The sequence below is a fragment of the Conger conger genome, chromosome 13, assembly GCF_963514075.1.
Source record: "Conger conger chromosome 13, fConCon1.1, whole genome shotgun sequence".
NCBI lineage: Eukaryota > Metazoa > Chordata > Actinopteri > Anguilliformes > Congridae > Conger > Conger conger.
The window spans coordinates 48,080,958-48,105,017 of NC_083772.1; the positions used below are offsets into that span (position 1 = coordinate 48,080,958).

At 44.8% G+C, this 24,060-nt stretch overlaps 1 protein-coding gene across 1 annotated transcript in view; it reads right to left on the reverse strand.

Moving 5' to 3' along the window:
* Positions 1–22,153, reverse strand: part of LOC133107933 (max-binding protein MNT-like) — a 26,788-nt gene extending 4,635 nt beyond the window's left edge. The window contains exons 1-5 of the mRNA XM_061217241.1: positions 21,841–22,153; positions 16,480–16,981; positions 15,452–15,493; positions 11,614–11,725; positions 1–128 (exon numbers count right to left, since the gene is read on the reverse strand). The exon at positions 1–128 is cut by the window's left edge and continues 65 nt beyond it. Coding sequence (XP_061073225.1) covers positions 1–128; positions 11,614–11,725; positions 15,452–15,493; positions 16,480–16,981; positions 21,841–21,913 — 857 coding nt within the window. The 5' untranslated portion in view covers positions 21,914–22,153. The remainder of the gene's footprint in view (positions 129–11,613; positions 11,726–15,451; positions 15,494–16,479; positions 16,982–21,840) is intronic.
* Positions 22,154–24,060: the final 1,907 nt, after the last annotated feature.

Here is a 24,060-nt window from a genome sequence, read left to right on the forward strand (position 1 = left end):
ATCTCTATGACGTTCATCCACTGGCCGAGCTCGTTCTTCAGCTCCACCAGCCGCTGCTGGGTGGAGATCTTCTCCCGCGCCAGGCGCTCCATCTCATGCTCGTACTCCTTCTCCTTCCGCTTCAGCGTCTGCAGAGAGAGGAGAGCTCAGCACACAACACACGCTGTAGACACTACACACGCAACTTACATACTCCACACACACAACACACGCTGTAGACACTACACACGCAACTTACATACTCCACACACACAACACACGCTGTAGACACTACACACGCAACTTACATACTCTACACACACAACACACGCTGTAGACACTACACACGCAACTTACATACTCTACACACACAACACACGCTGTAGACACTACACACGCAACTTACATACTCTACACACACAACACACGCTGTAGACACTACACACGCAACTTACATACTCTATACACACTCAACACATGCTCCAGAGACTACACATACAACATACACAACATACTCAACACACACGCTCAACAGACACTACACCCTCAACACACACAACACTTAACACACGCTCTAGAGACACTACACACTCTACATACACAACACACTCAACACAGCATACAAGCTCTACATACAGGACTGTGCAAGTCAGAGACCACCCTTCCTTTTATTTACTTTCCAGTGAAAACAGCCACTAAGGGCAAGTAATTTCTTTTTCAGTGTCAGATAATGCAGCAAACGTATACACAGTGCAGTCTGCAAGTATTTGGACAGTGCTACAATTTCTGTAAAGTGCACATTGTCAGATTTTAATAAATCATCAAGGGTCCAAAGTATCAAATGAGCCTGAAACCACTGTGCTGGTGCTAGATATGCAGTAGATAGGAAACTAAATGTTTTTCCTGAATATTTTTTCTATTGAGTTCAAGGGGAAAATTTGTCAGGAGAAATAATTATTTTCTTATCTAATACATATCTGGTTAGAGGCTCATTTGATATCTTGGACCCCTGATGACTGAAAAGCCATTTAGCCAACAAATATGTTCCATACTCAAAGAGGGCTGCAGGGACAGATTCTATTCCCATGCTTCTTCTGTGCATTTTTGTGTTTGTGTGTGTGTGTGTGTGTGTGTGTGTGTGTGTGTGTGTCTGTGCATGTGTTTGTGCGTGCGTGTGTGTGTGTGTGTCTATGCGCGTATGTGTGTCTGTACGTGTGTGTCTGTCTGTGTGTCTGTCTCTATGTATCTGTCCATCTGTCTGTTGTTCTGTGTGTGTCTGTCTGTGTGTGTGTGTGTCTGTCTCTGTGTGTGTGTGTGTGTGTGTGTGTGCGTGCGTGTGTGACATTGTCTCTCTCCCCAGACTGTCATACAGTTGTCCCAGCAAATGAGATGCTTGTGTCCCTCACTGTTGTCAGGACAACAGCAGGAAAAGGCCATGGTTCCCTTGACAACAAAAAGGATGAGACAGGATACAGCAGTGTGAGACACTGTGTGGAGCAGTGTGACAGGCTATGAGAGGCTGCCTGAAGTGATGCGATAGGCTGTGGTTGCTTGTAATAGGCTGAGACGGGCTGTGATATGTTGTGATTGGTTGAGGGGTGCATCTGCATGCCTGTGTAAAGAGAGACAGAACCAGCTTCACTTCTCTCCCTCCACCTCTCCCAACACACTCCAAAATCTATATCACTGCATCCATCTCTCCCAAAACCTTTTTCTCCAACTCTTTATATACATATACTGTATATTCCTGAACAAGCACTCCAATAGATAGAAAATAAAACCACGACTAGGTTTAACACAAACACTTTCCGACTTGCTCTCATCAAATCTGGAGCAAGACCCTGTTAAACACAACACTGACACATAACACTGCCACATAACATTACATTACATTTACATTATATTTTTGTCATTTGGCAGATGCTTTTAATCCAAAAAAAAGTGCATAGGTTCTTCCACAAGTTAAAGCATCACATCCATAACTAGTAAAATACACATGAAGTGTTGTTCTAAACACTGCCACACACCACTGACACACAACACTGACACACACTGACACACACCACTGACACACACTAACACACACTGACACACAACACTGCCACACAACACTGACACACAACACTGCCACACACTGACACACAACACTGCCGTTTCTTCCGCATTCAGCTGTCTGTCCTTTACAGCACACTTCACTTACAGAAAATGGCAGTTATTACATTCGTTCTGCTGTCACGCTGCAGAAAAGCTGCAATCAGTCTGGGTTTGAAGTCAAATGGGCGGCAGAAAATGGCCGCATTTCAGAACAATGTTTCTGTGCCTTCCAGCTGAAGCTGAGTGGACATGAAATTAGAGCGTACAACCCAACATACTACACACAACCCTACATACTACACACAACCCAACTTACTACATAAATCCCTACGTACTACACACAACCCTACATACTACACACAACCCAACTTACTACACAAATCCCTACGTACTACACAAATCCCTACATACTACACACAACCCAACTTACTACACACAACCCAACATACTACACACAACCCTACATACTACACACAGCTCAACTTACTACACACAGCTCAACTTACTACACACAACCCTACTTACTACACACAACCCAACATACTACACGCAACCCTACATACTACACACAGCCCAACTTTCTACACACAACCCAACATACTACACACAACCCTACATACTACACACAACCCAACTTACTACACAAATCCCTACGTACTACACACAACCCTACATACTACACACAACCCAACTTACTGCACACAACCCAACATACTACACAAAATCCTACATACTACACACAACCCAACTTACTACACAAATCCCTACGTACTACACACAACCCTACATACTACACACAACCCAACTTACTACACACAACCCTACATACTACACACAACCCTACTTACTACACACGACCCTACATACTACACACAACCCTACATACTACACACAACCCTACTTACTACACACAACCCGACATACTACACACAACCCAACTTACTACACACAACCCTACTTACTACACACAACCCTACATACTACACACAACCCTACATACTACACACAACCCTACTTACTACACACAACCCTACTTACTACACACAACCCTACATACTACACACAGCTCAACTTACTACACACAACCCAACTTACTACACACAACCCAACATACTACACACAACCCAACATACTACACACAACCCAACATACTACACACAACCCTACATACTACACACAACCCTACATACTATGTAGGGAAAAATTCACAGAACGAAAGATCTCCCTCCTAAAAGCATGATAACCAATCACAAGTCAAAATCAGACTCCACCTTAGTGAGCAGGCTGGTTCCTCCAAAACTCTCGACGATGTGTGCTAAAAGTTTATCAATATATCTGTATTAAAGTATGATATGTACCCTGTATAGTTTCAAACTGATTAACTGCTAAATTGTGCTAGGATTACACAGTGAGCCCAGCCAGCTGGCAGGGGGGGGGGCCGTCTTGAACTGTGTAGACCAAACTGTCAAGGACACGGGCATAGCAAGATATGACTGTACAGCTGATTTCTCCGGGACTCTCAATGTTTTATGCCAGGAGTGTATCTATTTGACCTAGAACATTAATTATAGCTGAGCTTATGAAAACGCAAGAAACCACAGTGAAAACTGTTGAAATGAGAGCAAAGAATGCTACGTACATTTATTCCCTTAGAAGAGAATAATTAATCAAATGTTTAGTATGTCTGTATATTAGAAAAGTATATTAGAAGTGAATATTAATGAAATGTTTAGTTTGTCTGTATATTTTCAATGATTACTGCTGCTTAGTTTGTCTTATAAAAGCGAAAGATACAGAGTGACGTGTATGGATAACGTGTTAGAGGGAGGGCATCCAGAACTTTGAGGTCTGGTAGTTTGCCAAGAGCAGGTGCGGGGTGAAGTGAGGACACGTAGTTGGCAGAATGCCCTGAACTTTGTAGAGTTGGCAGAGCATAAGGACCGTTGGCAATTTGCCACAATGACGTTGTGGGAGGAGCGTTGGGAGGAGTTACAATAAGAAAAGTGTGGGTGATTTGCCAGAATGCGGTTTGAGGAGGAGTTGTAGGTGGAGTAACTGTGTATAAAATGGGTGTACAAATGCCAGTCGGGGTTCAGTTCTGGAGAGCTGATCCGGCTTTATGCACGTGTGCTAATAAAGTCTGATTTTCCTGAAGATCTTGCTGCCTGGTGTCGTCTTTTCCCTCGCGAAGATGTTTTTCGACAAATTGAAGATTTGGACTCTGTCGTTTCGTAGACACGACATTTGGGGGCTCGTCCGGGATACGAAAGAGAAAGAGAAGCTCCCGGCGACTGGAGACCAGGGCGGAGAGTACTTTTTGATAGGCTGCAGCTGCAGCTTATCAGGGAATGAAAGTATTCAAGGACTCTGATCTCCTCTCCCGGACGCCGGAGGCAACATTCTCTCGTATAACTAACCCGGCAACTAAATTAAGGGGAAAAACGTAGCAAACTTTTCAGGAAACGTGCGCGAGGTGAACTGTGAGTAAACGGTGTGGGAATTTATTAATTGTGTTGGAAAATGTTTTTTTAGCAGAACTTGTATTAAGTCTAAAAAGTATATTGATACTGCGGACTGAAGTTATATTGTTGCTGCTAACGATTTTAAGTTATGTGATAAGAGGTGCCAGAGACTTGGAAGGAAAGAAACCCGAAAAGGGGATCCTGCAAGCTATATCTAGGTAGTTACCTCAAGGTGTGATGTAAGAGAAAAATTGCTGTGATGTAAGAGAAAATACTGTTACGCTGTGCTGATGCTTCGAAGGCTTGTGCGAATATAATGTTGTATTGAGGCAACAAAGGTAAAAATAACGCTGTGCTGAGGCTTAGAATGCTTGTGCGTGTGCGGATATAACGTTGTATTGAGACAACGGAGGTAAAACTCGTTATTTATGTATGTGTAAGATAAGAAACGCAAAGAGTGAATAAAAGTATTAACGGGAGAAAATACAGGCTCTGGCGGAAAAATAAAGATAAAATATATAATAATATAGATAATAATAGGGAAAATAAAGGTTAAAGACATAATAATATAGATAATAATAGGCGGAAAAAATATAAATAAATAGATAATAATATAAAAGTATTACGGGCAGTATATGAAAATGAAAAAGGGAAAGAAAACTGCGATTGAGATAATAGCGGGGGTGTATCTTAAATGTATACAGGAGATAGAAACTATCTCCGATAAGTGGAAACAAAAAAAGAACTAAGAAAATGGTGGCAAAATGGCCGTTTGATAAGAAAAATATGCGGAGGAGAAGGAGAGCGTAATGGCGGCGGGTAGAAACTGAAGCGAAGAGGCGACTCCGCCTCCGTATGACGTGTGGCCTTGGGAAGGAGGAGTGTGGAGAAGGGGGGTCAAAACAGGTGCAGAGGGACTTAGCTGGGTGATACAGAACTATAATTTTTAAAAAATAAAACAAGAACAACACAGAAACCCATACGGTTTTGCGATAAGGAGGAGCTCCCCAAAATAGTAGGGCCATTATTAAGTAGGGTTGCTGTACCTCGATACATTCCCTGGTCCACTCAGGGCATGCAACATGTAATAACAAATCTCCCTGAGTTACAGAATGGAGTGAGCCACTGGTTCAGGGTGCTGGAGAAGGAGATGAGCGGCCGAATCTTGGCTGTCGGGGGCCTGAAGGCTCTCCTGGGGAAGGTTGTGGGGATGGAAACAATGCTGGACATATTCGAGCAGGCTGGCGTTGTCAGAGCCCAGATGCAAACCTACAGTAGTGGACAGTGGGCCATTTGACAATGTACGTGCTGCGCAGGTGGAGGCTGATAACCGAAAGGGACACACAAACAGATCCCATAATGCCGTAAAGCCATACGGGAGGGGATGTCACCAGGAGTGGGGTGCCGCCTCGATGAGGTGGTGGGACTGAACACCATGACACACAGGGAGTTTGTGGATCATGTGGCGCACGCTGTAGAGACAGCGAGAAGAGGAAAAAAGCTGGAAGATCAAGCTAAAGACATTCAAAGAAAACTACTGTGCAGCTGAAGGAGCTGGAAGCCAAAGAACAAAAGCACCCCCCACACCTGAACCATGGAGCAGCCCAATGGCGCCCCGCCAGCGGTGGTCTACAACTTCTCCGGCATCCCTCAACCAGTGGCCATGCAAGGTAATATACAAGGGGGGGAACTACAAATGGGTGGGAACCAAATGAAGGGAGGGCCAGGGAATGGTGGGCAAACCAATCAGTGGAAAGGGCAGCAGAGTCAGCACAATTTTGATGATGCTGGTAGGGGTAGTATTTATGATAGCTGGTATTTATCTGATTCTAATTGGAGTAGATAATCAAAGTAAAAATAAAGGTAAACTTGGTGAACTTAGACAGAGTAGTAACACATAGAGCCAGACGCCTTCCTAAAGGTTCTTTGTCTCTTTTTATTTTCTTGCTCGTGTGAGCTTGTGGGTGAGGGACGTTGTCCCCGGTATTTGTATTTTGGTTTGTGTTTTTTCCTGAGCTGCGTCTCATGGTTCTTTATTTCTGTGCCTAGTGTTTTTTCTGGGTTGTATGTTGTTATTTTGGTTTTGGTTTTTTAGGGTCACTTTATTCCAGCTTACAGCTGGGAGTGCCAGAAGCACCAACAGTGCCCCAGCGGACCCAGTACGAGAATTGCAAGCCGGCTCACCAGTGGAGGGACGTGCAGACCACATCCACTGGTTGGAAGATCAAGCCAGCTCACCAGTGGAGGGACGTGCAGACCACATCCACTGGTTGGATCCAGGAGCCCACCTGTTACATGGACTATGGCAATTCCTCATGCTACGAATCAACGTGTTAAGTGTGTGATAATTTTAATAGTTCAGTCACTTAGGATAATACATACAGCTGTGATACGGCTATGGCCAGTCAAATTACGCGGGATGCACTTGTGCAGAGAGTGTTGGAGGAACCATGGAAACGCCGTTATATTGAGGAGTCTGAGGCAATTGGATGCTGCTATAGCAGCAGGGGATGTGCAGGAACCCAACTTAGTATGGTGCATTGGCCAAGGGAGATATTCGGTGCCATAGGTTTTGACCCCGAAAGGGGGGAATGTAGGGAAAAATTCACAGAACGAAAGATCTCCCTCCTAAAAGCATGATAACCAATCACAAGTCAAAATCAGACTCCACCTTAGTGAGCAGGCTGGTTCCTCCAAAACTCTCGACGATGTGTGCTAAAAGTTTATCAATATATCTGTATTAAAGTATGATATGTACCCTGTATAGTTTCAAACTGATTAACTGCTAAATTGTGCTAGGATTACACAGTGAGCCCAGCCAGCTGGCAGGGGGGGGGGCCGTCTTGAACTGTGTAGACCAAACTGTCAAGGACACGGGCATAGCAAGATATGACTGTACAGCTGATTTCTCCGGGACTCTCAATGTTTTATGCCAGGAGTGTATCTATTTGACCTAGAACATTAATTATAGCTGAGCTTATGAAAACGCAAGAAACCACAGTGAAAACTGTTGAAATGAGAGCAAAGAATGCTACGTACATTTATTCCCTTAGAAGAGAATAATTAATCAAATGTTTAGTATGTCTGTATATTAGAAAAGTATATTAGAAGTGAATATTAATGAAATGTTTAGTTTGTCTGTATATTTTCAATGATTACTGCTGCTTAGTTTGTCTTATAAAAGCGAAAGATACAGAGTGACGTGTATGGATAACGTGTTAGAGGGAGGGCATCCAGAACTTTGAGGTCTGGTAGTTTGCCAAGAGCAGGTGCGGGGTGAAGTGAGGACACGTAGTTGGCAGAATGCCCTGAACTTTGTAGAGTTGGCAGAGCATAAGGACCGTTGGCAATTTGCCACAATGACGTTGTGGGAGGAGCGTTGGGAGGAGTTACAATAAGAAAAGTGTGGGTGATTTGCCAGAATGCGGTTTGAGGAGGAGTTGTAGGTGGAGTAACTGTGTATAAAATGGGTGTACAAATGCCAGTCGGGGTTCAGTTCTGGAGAGCTGATCCGGCTTTATGCACGTGTGCTAATAAAGTCTGATTTTCCTGAAGATCTTGCTGCCTGGTGTCGTCTTTTCCCTCGCGAAGATGTTTTTCGACAAATTGAAGATTTGGACTCTGTCGTTTCCTAGACACGACAACTACACACAACCCAACTTACTACACACAACCCTACTTACTACACACAACCCTACATCCTACATACAACCCAACTTACTACACACAACCCTACATACTACACACAACCCTACTTACTACACACAACCCTACATACTACACAAATCCCTACATACTACACACAACCCGACATACTACACACAACCCAACTTACTACACACAACCCAACATACTACACGCAACCCTACATACTACACACAGCCCAACTTTCTACACACAACCCTACTTACTACACACAACCCTACTTACTACACACAACCCTACATACTACACACAGCTCAACTTACTACACACAACCCAACTTACTACACACAACCCAACATACTACACACAACCCAACATACTACACACAACCCTACATACTACACACAACCCTACATACTACACACAACCCAACTTACTACACACAACCCTACTTACTACACACAACCCTACATCCTACATACAACCCAACTTACTACACACAACCCTACATACTACACACAACCCTACTTACTACACACAACCCTACATACTACACAAATCCCTACATACTACACACAACCCAACTTACTACACACAACCCTACTTACTACACACAACCCAACATACTACACGCAACCCTACATACTACACACAGCCCAACTTTCTACACACAACCCTACAAACTACACACAACCCTACATACTACACACAACCCAACTTACTACACAAATCCCTACATACTACACACAACCCTACATACTACACACAACCCTACTTACTCCACACGACCCTACATACTACACACAACCCTACTTACTACACACAACCCTACTTACTACACACAACCCTACATACTACACACAACCCTACTTACTACACACAACCCGACATACTACACACAACCCAACTTACTACACACAACCCTACTTACTACACACAACCCTACATACTACACAAAACCCAACTTACTACACACAACCCTACATACTACACACAACCCTACTTACTACACACAACCCAACATACTACACGCAACCCTACATACTACACAGCCCAACTTTCTACACACAACCCTACTTACTACACACAACCCTACATACTACACACAACCCAACTTAATACACAAATCCCTACATACTACACACAACCCAACTTACTACACACAACCCTACTTACTACACACAACCCAACTTACTACACAACCCTACATACTACACACAACCCAACTTACTACACACAACCCTACTTACTACACACAACCCTACGTACTACACACAACCCTACATACTACACACAACCCAACTTACTACACACAACCCAACTTACTACACAAAACCCTACATACTACACACAACCCAACTTACTACACACAACCCTACATAGTACACACAACCCTACATACTACACACAACACTACATACTACACACAACCCAACTTACTGTATACAACCCTACATACTACACACAACCCTACTTACTACAAACAACCCTACATACTACACATAACCCAACTTACTACACACAACCCTACATACTACACACAACCCAACTTACTACACACAACCCAACTTACTACACACAACCCAACTTACTACACACAACCAAACTTACTGCACACAACCAAACTTACTGCACACAACCCAACTTACTGCACACAACCAAACTTACTGCACACAACCAAACTTACTACACACAACCCAACTTACTACACACAACCCAACTTACTGTATACAACCCTACGTACTACATACAACCCTACGTGAATACATTTCTGGATTTCTTTGTTGTTTTTCCGAAAGAGTATGTCCTGTATTTGAGACTCCTGTAGGATTAGAGCAGTTGCTCATTTTGGTACATTAACATTTTAGCACACAAATGGTACAAATGTGGTACAAATGTGCTCATTATTTTATGCTTGAAACTATGTCTGGACCGTTAGTTTTGGAGAGAATGGGGTTTGGGGTTTATTGATTGTTTATTTTTGATGAGGGTTATTTAACACGGGGGATTCTTACAAAAAACCCTGGGTTTTATGGGTTAGGGAGAAAAGGAGGAGGAGAGAAAACACACAGAAGAGCTCCAAAGATGGGCAAACAGAACTTCAATAAGCTTTTAAAAAAAAACAACAACTTTCAAACACAATGAGGTAGAAGAGCTGACTGATTCAGATTGGCCTCCAGGAAATGGAACAATAGTAGCCCAAGTACAAACGCCATCACTTCCTGTTCTACATCACTTCCTGTTCTACAAACACGGCACCTCTCACACACACTGGTGAATATCAACACGGGGGAAATATCACTGTTGCCCCATACAGAAACCTCTGAAATTACAATACTGTGCAAAAGTCTTATATTTATTGTAATAACACTAGACCAATTCATTTGCTAGAGGTGGATTAGAGTAGATTCTAATTCAATTTTGTGCAATGGAAAACGATAAGAGGGAGGACGTCGCAATATATCCTGCATGTGTTAATACAAAAAGGTATATATCAGTCATTTGGGACTAGTGTGTAAGGGTGCAAATGAACTCTATTGTACATGCATACAGTAACTCTTAATGTGCAAGTGTGTTCCTTGTGGCATTTCTTACCCTTGGAACTCCAGGCCAACCCTTGAGTTAGCAGGTTTTGAAACAATGTTCAAATGTAATGTCTGTATTCACAGCAACAAGCTTAAAATAAAGATGAAAATAATAAACAACCTCAAATAACCTTCATCCCTTCTTAAACGAATGAACTAATGATTACGGACACAATGTTTTTCCTAATTTAATGGAAAAATGGTCTTACTCGCACACCTCATCTTCTGGTATAACTTAAGCACTAGACGGGTAGGACAGAGGGTGCTTAACGTGACATGCCAACATCATGCTACTTCCGTGTTGGTGTTGGGGGGGGGGGGGGGGGGCTGGGGGGATCGCGTGACATCCAGTCCCCCCCCTGCAGTCACCCCCCACCACACCCCACTGCCCTACTTTCCACAGACACCCTACCCTTCCACTATACACCCGCATAACATACACACACAGACGCATACAGCGCAGCCCGTATGCATTTGGACAGTTCCAACTATTTATGACCTTTTGGCTCTGTTGTCCAGCTTATTTGAAATGAAACCATAAATGTGAGGTTAAAGTGCACACTGTCAAACACCACGCACACAAGCACAAACTACAAAATACAAACTACATACTACAAACTACATACTACAAACTACAAAGCTCATGTAAAATATGCAAAAAGCTGAAGACATACACAGGGACCTGAGAGCAATCTGACCAGACCTCATGCAGCAGGCCAAACCACCTGGCAGCTGGACCCGATCACTCCAGATAACATCCACAGCGGTACGGTGGCGCTCATCGTCACTGGTGATGGTGCGTGCTGGGATACGGAATGCGGCGCGTCTCCCGGGAGACGGAGGCTCACCTGGATGTAGCGCAGCGCGCTTCGCAGCACGCTCAGGTTGGACGTCTTCTTCTCGTCCACCGCGGGGACGGTCTTCTTCAGGGTTTCAAAGCACTCCTTCAGATGCGCTCGCCTGCCGAAGCACACAGCATGGACTCAACTCCCATCATGCACTGCAGTGGGTCTCACTTCATAACAGGATTCATAACACTTCTGTTCCTGTCTGAAACTCTGAAACCAGACCCATCAACACTAAACTGCTTTAATATGGTTGTTCACCTTAGAGCCCCTGAAGGGACATTGGTGAGGAAGAAAAAGGAAAGTACTTTTGCGGGATCTCACAAAATATATATTTAGCTAGCTCTATCTCTCTCTCTCTTGCTAGACAGATACATAGATGGATAGATTACTCGCAGTCCATCTGACAAGCTAGCTAGCGAGAGATAGATTGCAAGCATATAAGAGATAAATAGAAAAGCCTAGCAATCTTTGCCAATAACTAACAAAAGATATTTCATTAATACATATAAAATTTCCCTCGGGATGAATCTAAAATTTCCCACGGGATGAATAAAGTATCTATCTATATAAAGCATTTACTCCAGTGTGTAAGAGAGGAATGACTGTGCATGGGCCAAACATATTTTGGGAGGGATTGTCCCTGTAGGGGCTCTGTCCACCTCTGCCCTCTGACCCTCAACACAGGAGCCCCCCAGGGCTGAGCCTCCAGCCCCCGGCTCCACTCCCCGCACGCCAGTGTGGCCACACAGAGCTCCAGCCTGGTGATTAAGTGCACTGATGGCACAGCGCTGATCACAGGCCTGATCGCCTGGTCCACGTACAGAGCAGAGGGCAACACCCTGGTACAGTGGTGCCAGGAAAACAGCCTCTCTCTCAAGGTCGACAAGACCAAGGAGCTGACTGTGAACTACAGCAAGGAAGAGGGATGGCTCACCCCAATCGCCAGCAATGGGACTGCATTACATAGAACACTTCACCAATGACCTCACCCGGCCGAACACACAGGCCACATGGTGAGAAATGCTCAACAACATCCCTATATCATCAGGGCTACAGACGTACCACCAAGAGCATACAGACTGGATGTTTCAGGTATGGGAATTGTACTGTCCTCAATCACGTTGTGGTTAGCAGATCTGCAGAGGTGTGTCAGATGGGGTTTGAATCCCGGCCTCTCACACGTCCAAAGACTTCTTGGATAAATGAACTGCCTGAATCAGCTAAAGGCAAAATCGCTCCTAGTCAAGGGCAACAACATTATTTTGAGTTTCCCTCCCTCCAGAATATCTACAGCAGGAGGTGTGTAAGGTGGGCCCAAAAGATTACTGGGGACCACGGCCTCCTGAACTATGGACTGTTTCTGCAAAGTAATACCACAGCATTAAGGCCCACAGCATTAAGGCCAACAGACACCAACTGGCTCCGAAAGCTTTTTCCACCAGGCCATTAGATTTATGAACATTTGAACTGAATTATCTTCTCCGCACTTATCACTTTCGCACATATTATTATTTATTTATTTTCTTACTATTATTCTTATCTAACTGCAATGCTGTAGAGCCGGAACCTAAGATTTTTGCCATAAATGGAGACAACAATAGGTTGGATCTACGTCTACATACAGTGGCTTCAGAAGGTATTCAGACCCCTTCACTTTTTGCACTTTGTGTTGTAGATTTAATTTTAAATGTATAACACTGCCGATCTACACTCATAATGACAAAGTGAAAACATGTTTTAGACATTTTTGAATTGAAATCTCACATTTACATAAGTATTCAGACCCTTAATTTAATACTTTGTAGAAGCCCCATTGCCAGCAATTAGAGCTTCGAGTCTTCTTGGGTAAGTCTCTACAAGATTTTCACACCTGGATTTGGGCAGTTTATCCCATTCTTCCTGGCAGATCCTCTTAAGCTCCGTCAGACTGGATGGGAAGTGACTGTGAACTGCCATCTTCAGGTCTCTCCACAGAGGTTCTATGGGGTTTAAGTCTGGGCTTTGGTGGGGCCACTCAAGGACAGACAGTCAGAGACTTGTCCTGAAGCCACTCCAGTATTGTCTTGGCTGTATTCTTCAGGTCATTGTCTTGCTGAAAGATGAACTGAGGTTGCGTGCACTCTGGAGCAGGTTTTCTCTGTATTTGGCTGCATTCATCCTTTCCTCAATTCTAACCAGTCTCCCTGATCCTGCTACTGAGAAGCACCCCCATAGCATGATGCTGCCACCACCAAGCTTCATCATAGGGATGGTATTAGCCAAGTGATGTGCAGTGCCTGGTGTTCGCCAGACATAGTGCATGGAGTTCTGCCCAAAGTTCAATGTTTGTCTCATTAGACCAGAGTCCTTGGTAAACTCCAAACCTTGTCATATGCCTTTCACTCAAGAGTGGCTTCCATCTAGCCTCTACCATAAAGACCTGATTGATGGAGTGCTGCTGAGATGGTCGTCCTTCTGGCAGGTTCTCCCATCTCTGCAGAGGACTTCCGCAGCTCTGTTAGAATGATCGTGAGTTCTTGGTCAGCTCCTTGACCTTCTTACTCAGTTTGGCCAGACAGTCAACTCTAGGAAGAATCCTGGTGGATTACATTACATTCCATTCCATTACATTCCATTCTTGGCATTTGGCAGACGCTCTTATCCAGAGCGATGTACAGTTGATTAGACTAAGCAGGAGACAATCCTCCCTTGGAGCAATGCAGGGTTAAGGGCCTTGCTCAAGGGCCCAACGGCTGTGCGGATGTTATGTTGGCTAAACCGGGATTTGAACTACCAGTCATTTACCTTAACCACTACGCTACAGGCCACCAATTATTGAGGCCACTGTGTTCCTGGGAACACTCAAAGCATTAGAAATGGTTTCATACCCATCTATGCCTCACCACAATTTTATCGCGGAGGTCTACAGAGAATTACTTAGACTTCATGGCTTAGTTTTTGTTCTGACATGCAGTGTGAATTGTGGGACCTTATATAGACATATATGGTCCACAATTCATCACACATACACACTTCTGCACCCACAAATACCCACTTACACAAGTATACACCCTTCTACACTAGCATACACCTGCATACACCCTCATACATGGTTCTACACCTACACACACCCTTCTGCGTCTACGTAAACCCACAGAGATCCTCCTCCACCCACATATACCAAAATATAGCCACTTACACAATTACATACCCTTCAACACTAGCTTATACCCAGGCACATCTCCGATGCTTATACCTGCATACACCGTATTACACACTGCTAAAATCAACTGCCTATATCCATAGACACTCTTCAATAATGCTTTTTATTGTTCTCACAATTGAAAAATAAATCATTTTATTTGTCATCACTGATTTTGACAGACCATAACAGCAGCTTCAGAGGTTCATTGTATAACCATCAGTGACATCTGAAGAAACTCAAATAAGCACAGCATCAGCACAGCACAGCATCAGCATCAGCACAGCATCAGCACAGCACAGCACAGCATCAGCACAGCATCAGCACAGCATCAGCACAGCACAGCACAGCATCAGCATCAGCATCAGCATCAGCACAGCACAGCATCAGCACAGCATCAGCATCAGCATCAGCACAGCATCAGCACAGCATCAGCATCAGCATCAGCACAGCATCAGCACAGCATCAGCACAGCATCAGCATCAGCACAGCACAGCACAGCATCAGCATCAGCATCAGCAGACAGACATGACCACACTCCCTACAGCTGGGCTGGAGGCCAATATGCCGTCTGTGTTATTAATATCTGTCCTCAGGCTGTAGAACCACCACAGACACAGATGCAGGTGTGTGAACTGCAGAGGCTGACAGACCTACCGGTTTTTCTCCAACTTGTTGTGAACCTCTCTGGTACCGGCCCTGGAAACAGAGAACCACACCATCAGGGTATGAGTTCCAGACCCAAGCCCAACACACTCCGCATGCTAAGGCCAGAGCATGAGAGAGCACACGCTAAGGCCAAAGCATGAGAGAGCACACGCTGAGGCCAGAGCATGAGAGAGCACATGCTAAGGCCAGGGCATGAGAGAGCACACGCTAAGGCCAGAGCATGCGAGAGCACACGCTAAGGCCAGAGCATGAGGGCACACCCTAAGGCCAGAGCATGAGGGCACAAGCTAAGGCCAGAGCATGAGAGAGCACACGCTAAGGCCAGAGCATGAGGGCACACGCTAAGGCCAGAGCATGAGAGAGCACACGCTAAGGCCAGAGCATGAGGGCACACGCTAAGGCCAGAGCATGAGAGCACACGCTAAGGCCAGAGCATGAGGGCACATGCTAAGGCCAGAGCATGAGGGCACACACTAAGGCCAGAGCATGAGAGCACACGCTAAGGCCAGAGCATGAGGGCACATGCTAAGGCCAGAGCATGAGGGCACACACTAAGGCCAGAGCATGAGAGCACATGCTAAGGCCAGAGCATGAGAGCACACGCTAAGGCCAAGGCGTGAGAGATCACAAGCTAAGGCCGCAGCATGACAGCATACACGCTTGGTCTAGTAAGATAAAGACTGCCTCAAACTGCCACATATCGATACGATACGATACACTTTTATTGAACCCCGTGGGGTAATTTGTCCTCTGCATTTGACCCATCCTAGTTACCTAGGAGCAGTGGGCAGCCACAGTGCAGCGCCCGGGGAGCAATGTGGGGTTAAGGGCCTTGCTCAAGGGCCCAACGGCTGTGCGGGTCATTTTTACTGTGGCTCGACCGGGATTCGAACCACTGACGTTGTGGCTCCCAGTCATGTACCTTAACCACTACGCTATCAGATCTGCTGTTAGTTACTATACAAGAATTATGCCTTGTCACTCAGTCATGTGACCAGAGCTCAGAAGTCACTCACCCCCCTGGCCTCTTCTTGGCGTCCAAATTGCGGTCATCCATGGCCAGGGGCCGGAGGGCAGGGCTGGGCGGAGCCTGGAGAAGAGGAGCATGCTGGGAGGCTGGGGGGGTGGGGCTGGGGTACAGCTGGTGGTTGGGAGTAGTGGGATTGAGGGCCTGAGGCAGTGATGGACACTCACCCTGCCCCTGAGGAGCCAGCAGGGGTAGGACCTGGTGCTGCGGGGGGGGGGCCGGAGGGGGGCTGGGTCGGGGCTCAGTGGAAGGGGCCAGGGCAGTGCCTGGAAGAGGGGGCAGGAGTTTGGGGCTAGCTGACAGCACGGGGATGGGTATGACTGTGATGGGCACTGGGGGAGGCACAGCAGGGGGCGGGAGAGGGCTGGGGCAGGGCTCTGGGCAGAACTTCCCAGGCCAGGTCACATGGTTAACCCCTACTGGCTGTACCAATGAGGTGACTTCGGCCGGCTTCTGCTCCACCCCCTGAGTGAGTCGCAGCTCTTCCTCCTCTGCCAAGAAACAGGGTCCACATCAGAAGGTGACATCACAGCACCACAACTCCAACTATGACATCACAGCACCACAACTCCAACTATGCCATCACAGCACCACAACTTTTAGTGTGACATCACTGGACCCAAGTGGGCCATATCTGAAATGCCCCCTACTTCACTACATAGTAGGTAGTGCATACTATTTAGTGTGCACCATTTCATTAGCATGTATAGGCCTCAGAAGTTGTTTCATCGTTTCCTTCAGAATTGTTAGCATTTTCAAGACAAAAACATAAGTCAGGCTTTGGGAGAAATGTATGGGGTTTTGCCAATTTCTTGAAAACAATGCATGACATTTGGACATTTGCTTGTACATTTAAAAAATCACCCATTTTTATAATCTAAAACAGTTCAGTGTAATAAAAAAAAAAACTGCTAACAGCTAAGTGGTTAGCCCACCTGTGATGACCCATTGCACAATTACAACACTCATGGCTATTTTGAGCTACATTCATGCATGTAAACTGCTATTAGCCATTAAAGATGAAAGGATTATGCATTTTTTAATTTTGTACAAGCTGTAAGTATGTTCACGGTTCGTAGACTTTGTGGGCTGCAGTCAGAAGTACATGCGTGGAAAACCTTGTTGTGGAAGCCCTGTGATGTACATCATTCACAGCATCCATCCATCCATTATCTTACCCTGCTTATCCTTCATTCACAGCAGTGTTAGCTCATTTAAATCACCAGCTGGGTTTGATTTTAAATGGCAGTTTAAATCATAGGCTGGGTTGGATTTTAAATGGCAGTTTAAATCATAGGCTGGGTATGATTTTAAATGGCAGTTTAAATCACTGGCTGGGTTTGATTTCTTTTTTTTTCTTTAAACAGATGCTGACTTCCCTCAAGGGACGGACTTCCTGATGAAATTTGTGACGTGCAACAAGCAAACCTAACAGGTCCTCTGCAAGGGAGGACAGAAGATGAACAAACCAAAAAGAACTGAACCGCCTCGCAACCTAAGGAAGTGCGACCCCATAATGGACCCCATACACTGCAGGGGCGGCCTGTAGCGTAGTGGTTAAGGTACATGACTGGGACAGCCTGTAGCCTAGTGGCTAAGGTACATGACTGGGACAGCCTGTAGCGTAGTGGTTAAGGTACATGACTGGGGCAGCCTGTAGCCTAGTGGCTAAGGTACATGACTGGGACAGCCTGTAGCGTAGTGGTTAAGGTACATGACTGGGGGAGCCTGTAGCGTAGTGGCTAAGGTACATGACAGGGGCAGCCTGTAGTGTAGTGGTTAAGGGACATGACTGGGGCAGCCTGTAGCCTAGTGGCTAAGGTACATGACTGGGGCAGCCTGTAGCCTAGTGGCTAAGGTACATGACTGGGGCAGCCTGTAGTTTAGTGGTTAAGGGACATGACTGGGGCAACCTGTAGTGTAGTGGTTAAGGGACATGACTGGGGCAGCCTGTAGTGTAGTGGTTAAGGGACATGACTGGGGCAGGCTGTAGCCTAGTGGCTAAGGTACATGACTGGGGCAGCCTGTCGTGTAGTGGTTATGGTACATGACTGGGGCAGCCTGTAGTGTAGTGGTTAAGGTACATGACTGGGACAGCCTATAGCCTAGTGGTTAAGGTACATGACTGTGACCCGCAAGGTCGGTGGTTCAATCCCCGGTGTAGCCACAATAAGATCCGCACAGCCGTTGGGCCCTTGAGCAAGGCCCTTAACCCTGCATTTCTCCAGGAGAGGATTGTCTCCTGCTTAGTCCAATCAACTGCACATCGCACTGGACAAGAGCATCTGCCAAATGCCATTAATGTAATGTAATAATAACCGTAACCATAACAACCACCCAAGCTCATTTTTAGTGATAATAAAAACACACCAGTCGGTCTTATGAAATACCAGGGATGATTTCTTAAACCTCACTCAGAAACATAAAAACATGTCAGCTGAGTTCTCAATTCCCCCGTCCCATACTGGAGTAGCACTGAAACTGCAGCCAATGAGAGAGTACGATACTGGAGAAGCACTGGAACAATAGCCAATCAGAGAGTATGATACTGGAGCAGCACTGAAACTACATCCGAGAGCGGCTTTAGCATTGATAAACATATATTACATAAATGAGTTATTTAGCTGATGCTTTTATCCAAAGTGACTTAAGAGTTCATTAGACTAAGCAGGGGCCAATGTGAGGTAAGGGCCCAATAGCTGCACTGATCTAATTGTGGATACCCTGGGCATACAATTGAACCACCAACTTTTCAGGTCCCAGACAGTCAAGCACCTTAGCCACTGGGCTACAGGCTGCCTCAAGATTCCATCAGCGACTGACTATTTGAGTGTGAATACAAACACCAACCTTGCAATCGAAACAGAGAATTTATCTAAAAATACATTATTATATATTAAAGGATCGGTAAAAGGCACAACAGTTCAGATGGGCACATTACAAGGGCAATAAAATGGAATTTACACTGTTAAGTGGAGTTATACAACCTAAAAGGAGTTCCAAGTCACTCTTCCAAGAGAATTTGTATAATAAAAAAGTTTTCTGAAAACGTTAAATCGGTTAAATCGGTGAAGAAAAGATTTGGGGCCCCTATGTCCTATCGAGTTCCCAGCCTTCATATAGTAACCATAATCTTCACCCTCAGGTTGCATTGTCTGATACAGCATAACCCAGATCCAGGAGGAACCTCAGCTGCTCAGAACCGGACCTCAGAACCATGGCGACAGCACTGTTTCTACGCTTTGTATAGTCTGTGTAAATAAGGAGTAGTGTTTCTGGGCTTTGATAGTCTGTGTAAGTAAGGAGTAGTGTTTCTGGGCTTTGATAGTCTGTGTAAGTAAGGAGTAGTGTTTCTGGGCTTTGATAGTCTGTGTAAGTAAGGAGTAGTGTTTCTGGGCTTTGATAGTCTGTGTAAGTAAGGAGCACTGTTTCTAGGCTTTGATAGTCTGTGTAAGTAAGGAGCACTGTTTCTAGGCTTTGATAGTCTGTGTAAGTAAGGAGTAGTGTTTCTGGGCTTTGATAGTCTGTGTAAGTAAGGAGCACTGTTTCTAGGCTTTGATAGTCTGTGTAAGTAAGGAGTAGTGTTTCTGGGCTTTGATAGTCTGTGTAAGTAAGGAGCACTGTTTCTAGGCTTTGATAGTCTGTGTAAGTAAGGAGTAGTGTTTCTGGGCTTTGTATAGTCTGTGTAAGTAAGGAGCACTGTTTCTGGGTCAAGTCGATGTGCTGAAAAACACTCAATCTCAACTCAATCTTCCCAGAAACACCACAAAAATAATTAAAACAGTAAAGGCTACAGGTAATCTGTGGTGTTGGAAGACAAAGAAGGATTATGGAGATGGTGGGGTGTTTTATATAGTATAGCAAATAATATTATCAATAAACTCATGCTTAATAAATAATTAGTTTGGAGAACAAGACTGTTCCTCTACCAGATGGGAAATAATAATCCTGCTATTTTTTTTGTCCGTTGCTTTGTGGAGAGATGTAGGCTACTGCGCACAAAGCAGCCTCGTGAACGGCGCCCTTTCATTTCTCATAAAACCTGGAGCAGCGCAGAAATCCCCTCCCAGTTCCTGCCTTTAGAGGACTGTGTTGTGTAACCCGTGTACACGAGCAGCGTGGGGGTGGGGGGTACAATGCCCTAGTTTCTCCGCAAGCATGACCAGCCCAACTGCGAGCGGACAGAACAACACCGGAGTCTGGCGGGCGTGGTCGGCGAGCACGAGGTCCAAATGGGAGGGGCTTTAAGCACGCGGTCTCTGCTCGGAGGAGGGAACCCGGACACGTCACCGGCGCACGACTACCCAGCCCTTTTTGGGATGTGGCGATGTACACGTATAGCGCATATATCTTTTGAACGGAAAGCCTATTATATAAATAATATAAATAAATTATATTTGTAAAAATATAATTCTACCCGCAATCTAATATCAGCACGTCAGTGGAACTGGTAAACGCGAGGAGGAGTTAATACAGCAATGGGGAAGTAGGCTGAAATCGTGCGTCATATGATACCCGGCTATGTCAGGTCATTATGTAAAGAGAACTCGGCCACCTCTCATGTTTGCCGCCGCCCTTTAAATTCAAAGCTACTAGCTATTCCTTTTAACCCTAAAAACGTTATATGGGACGAATTAAATCGGCCTAATGTAGCATATTTAAAGAGTCGAATTAGCTACTATTTAGCGAACAACTTCCCTTTTATAGCCTACTTATAGCCTACCTAGTAACATCGGGGCGGAAATGAAAGATTATATGAAATCGTTAAAGATCGTCGAAGAACACTAGCTCTGCCATAAATTCTAAAATGACCAACAAGAAACCATGCACATTGAAAATGCTGAACAGTTCCATTCGCCTAAAAGTACGAAGCATATTTGACACGCAAACAAGACAGGAAACACCACCACGTACACATCCTGCGAACGTATTCCAATATTCTTAAACAATGTGTGGCGCGAGACAAACTAATCATGGAAAATGACTCGCACGTCAAAGCAACAGTAGCTATGGATCAGATTCGGAGATCATTCTGCAGTCGATGAACTGGTTATCTCGACTCGAAGACGCAGTCTAAATACCCTCGAGGGATTCGCATGAAAGCGGTCAGATAATATATACAACTTCATAATTTTACTATGGATACGTATTTGCACAATTCACTTTAAGTTAACGTTGGCTTTATGTCTTCTTCATATTTGCTGCAAGCAGAACAATGTGCCATTTTAATATCACACCCGTTTCAACGGACAAATAAAAACGTAACTAACTAGCTTTAATATGATACTTCGTTTCCAACAGTCCTTACATTACCGCCCCCTCCCTCCGTGCCCCCAGCCCCCTCCCTTACCACGTGTTTTCTGTTGTTGCAGGGCTTGCCATTCCAAAAACTTGGCTGCTTCTAAAAGTGTCTCGATGCTCATCTCTCTACTACACCGTTACCTTGGTCCTGTTAGCAACTAGTACCGATATTTACTGAGATGTCGTCTTTATTGTAGACTCGCGGGATCCCCTTTCCAACATACAGAAAGTAGGAAAACGGAACCGGATCCCTCTCGTAAGAAGCCTTCTACACACGTAAAAGGGTGAGAACAAGATGGCGATGCGGAGTAACAGAAAACACAACACGGCAACAGCCAGACGGTTCAACTCCGCCCATATTCTACGGTCCCTCCCCAACACTACACCCGGGTAAAATACGGAAAATGAACGTCAATTCGGGACTTTGGATGGAATGGAATATAACGCAATGATGTCCTTTCCTGGTCTCATTTAAAAGACTGGAACTCAGAAATCTAGTAATTATTATTAACTGACTATATATCACACATTGTAGTAATTATTGTATCCTGAAGATATATAATATAGGCTACTGTTACTGTTTTGATTGTAACGTTTAATTTGAGACATTGTGTAGCCTCACACTGCATTACATTACATTATTGGCATTTGGCAGACGCTCTTATCCAGAGCGACGTACAACAAAGTGCATACCCATAACCAGGGCTAAGTGCGCAGAAAGACCCTAGAGGGAAGTACAATTTCAATTGCTACCCGTACAACAAAGATAAGGACCAGGGCCTATTTTTTTTATATTTTTTTTTAAACAACAAATGAACAAACAACAAAGCAAAAAGTGACCAAACTTAACTATCCAAATACTGCTTACCTAGCCAACTACAAATACCAAAACACAAAGTAAATCACAAAGACAACAATTAAGGATCACAGGGAGGTAGGGACAGATGGGGAGAGGTGCTGCTTGAAGAGGTGCGTCTTCAGTTTGCGTTTGAAGGTGGGGAGAGATTGTACAGTTCTGACCTCAACAGGGAGTTCATTCCACCACCGTGGAGCCAGAACAGACAGTAGTCGTGAGCGTGAGGTGGAGGTTCGGAGAGGGGGAGGTGCCAAGCGGCCTGTGGAGGCTGAACAAAGAGGTCTGGCAGGGGTGTAGGGTCTGATGATTTTTTGTAGGTAAGCTGGGGAAGACCCCTTAACTGCTTGGAAGGCTAGCATCAATGTTTTGAATTGGATGCAAGCCATGACAGGCAGCCAGTGGAGGGAAATAAGCAGGGGGGTGACGTGTGAGTATTTGGGAAGGTTGAAGACCAGACGAGCTGCTGCATTCTGGATAAGTTGGAGGGGTCTGATGGCGGACGCTGGGAGGCCAGCGAAGAGGGAATTGCAGTAGTCCAGGAATAACAGAACCATTGCTTGGACCAGGAGCTGGGTCGAGTAGGGGGTGAGAAAGGGTCTGATTCTCCGTATGTTGTATAGGAAGAACCTGCATGACCGGGTCACCGCCGCAATGTTCTCAGAAGGGGAGAGGTATTATACATTTCAGTCTTGCCTGGGTTGAGCTTTAGATAGTGGTTATCCATCCAGCTCTGGATGTCACTCGGGCAAGCAGAGATACGGGCAGAAACCTGTGTATCAGATGGTGGGAACGAGATGAAGAGTTGGGTATCATCCGCATAGCAGTGGTAGGATAGCCCATCTGCAGTGATCACAGGGCCAAGGGAACGAGTGTAAAGAGAAAAAAGAAGCAGGCCTAGGACTGAGCCCTGGGGAACTCCTGTGACAAGGGGCTGAGGTGTCGATACACTGCACCCAGTCACATTGAGGCTTTTAGAATGAGATTTTTATTTCAAAAAATGTTATATCAAGCAGAAGAAAAAAGATGGATGAATATTATTATGTCTGGGTTGTAGCTGTCCCCCGTGCCCATAAGTACCCGTATAGAAAATTGGCTATAAGAATAATCATCATCACATCATGTTATATATTTGTGGAAAATTATATTTTACATTTATTAATCACAGATTAAAAAAATTTAAAGGCACATTTGCAACACAGAGCAATATTATTATATAAAATAAACACATTTGAAATGTATTCCATAGCAATATGTGTAAATACAGGTGTATATATGGACATGAATCAGTTCACTAGTTAATGCAGTTTATGTGGGTAGAAATATTTTTAAATTGTCAGGTATTATTTTTCTCATATACAGGTGCGAAACAGTATCTCAAAATATTATAATATTTGAGATTCTGTTTTGTGGCTC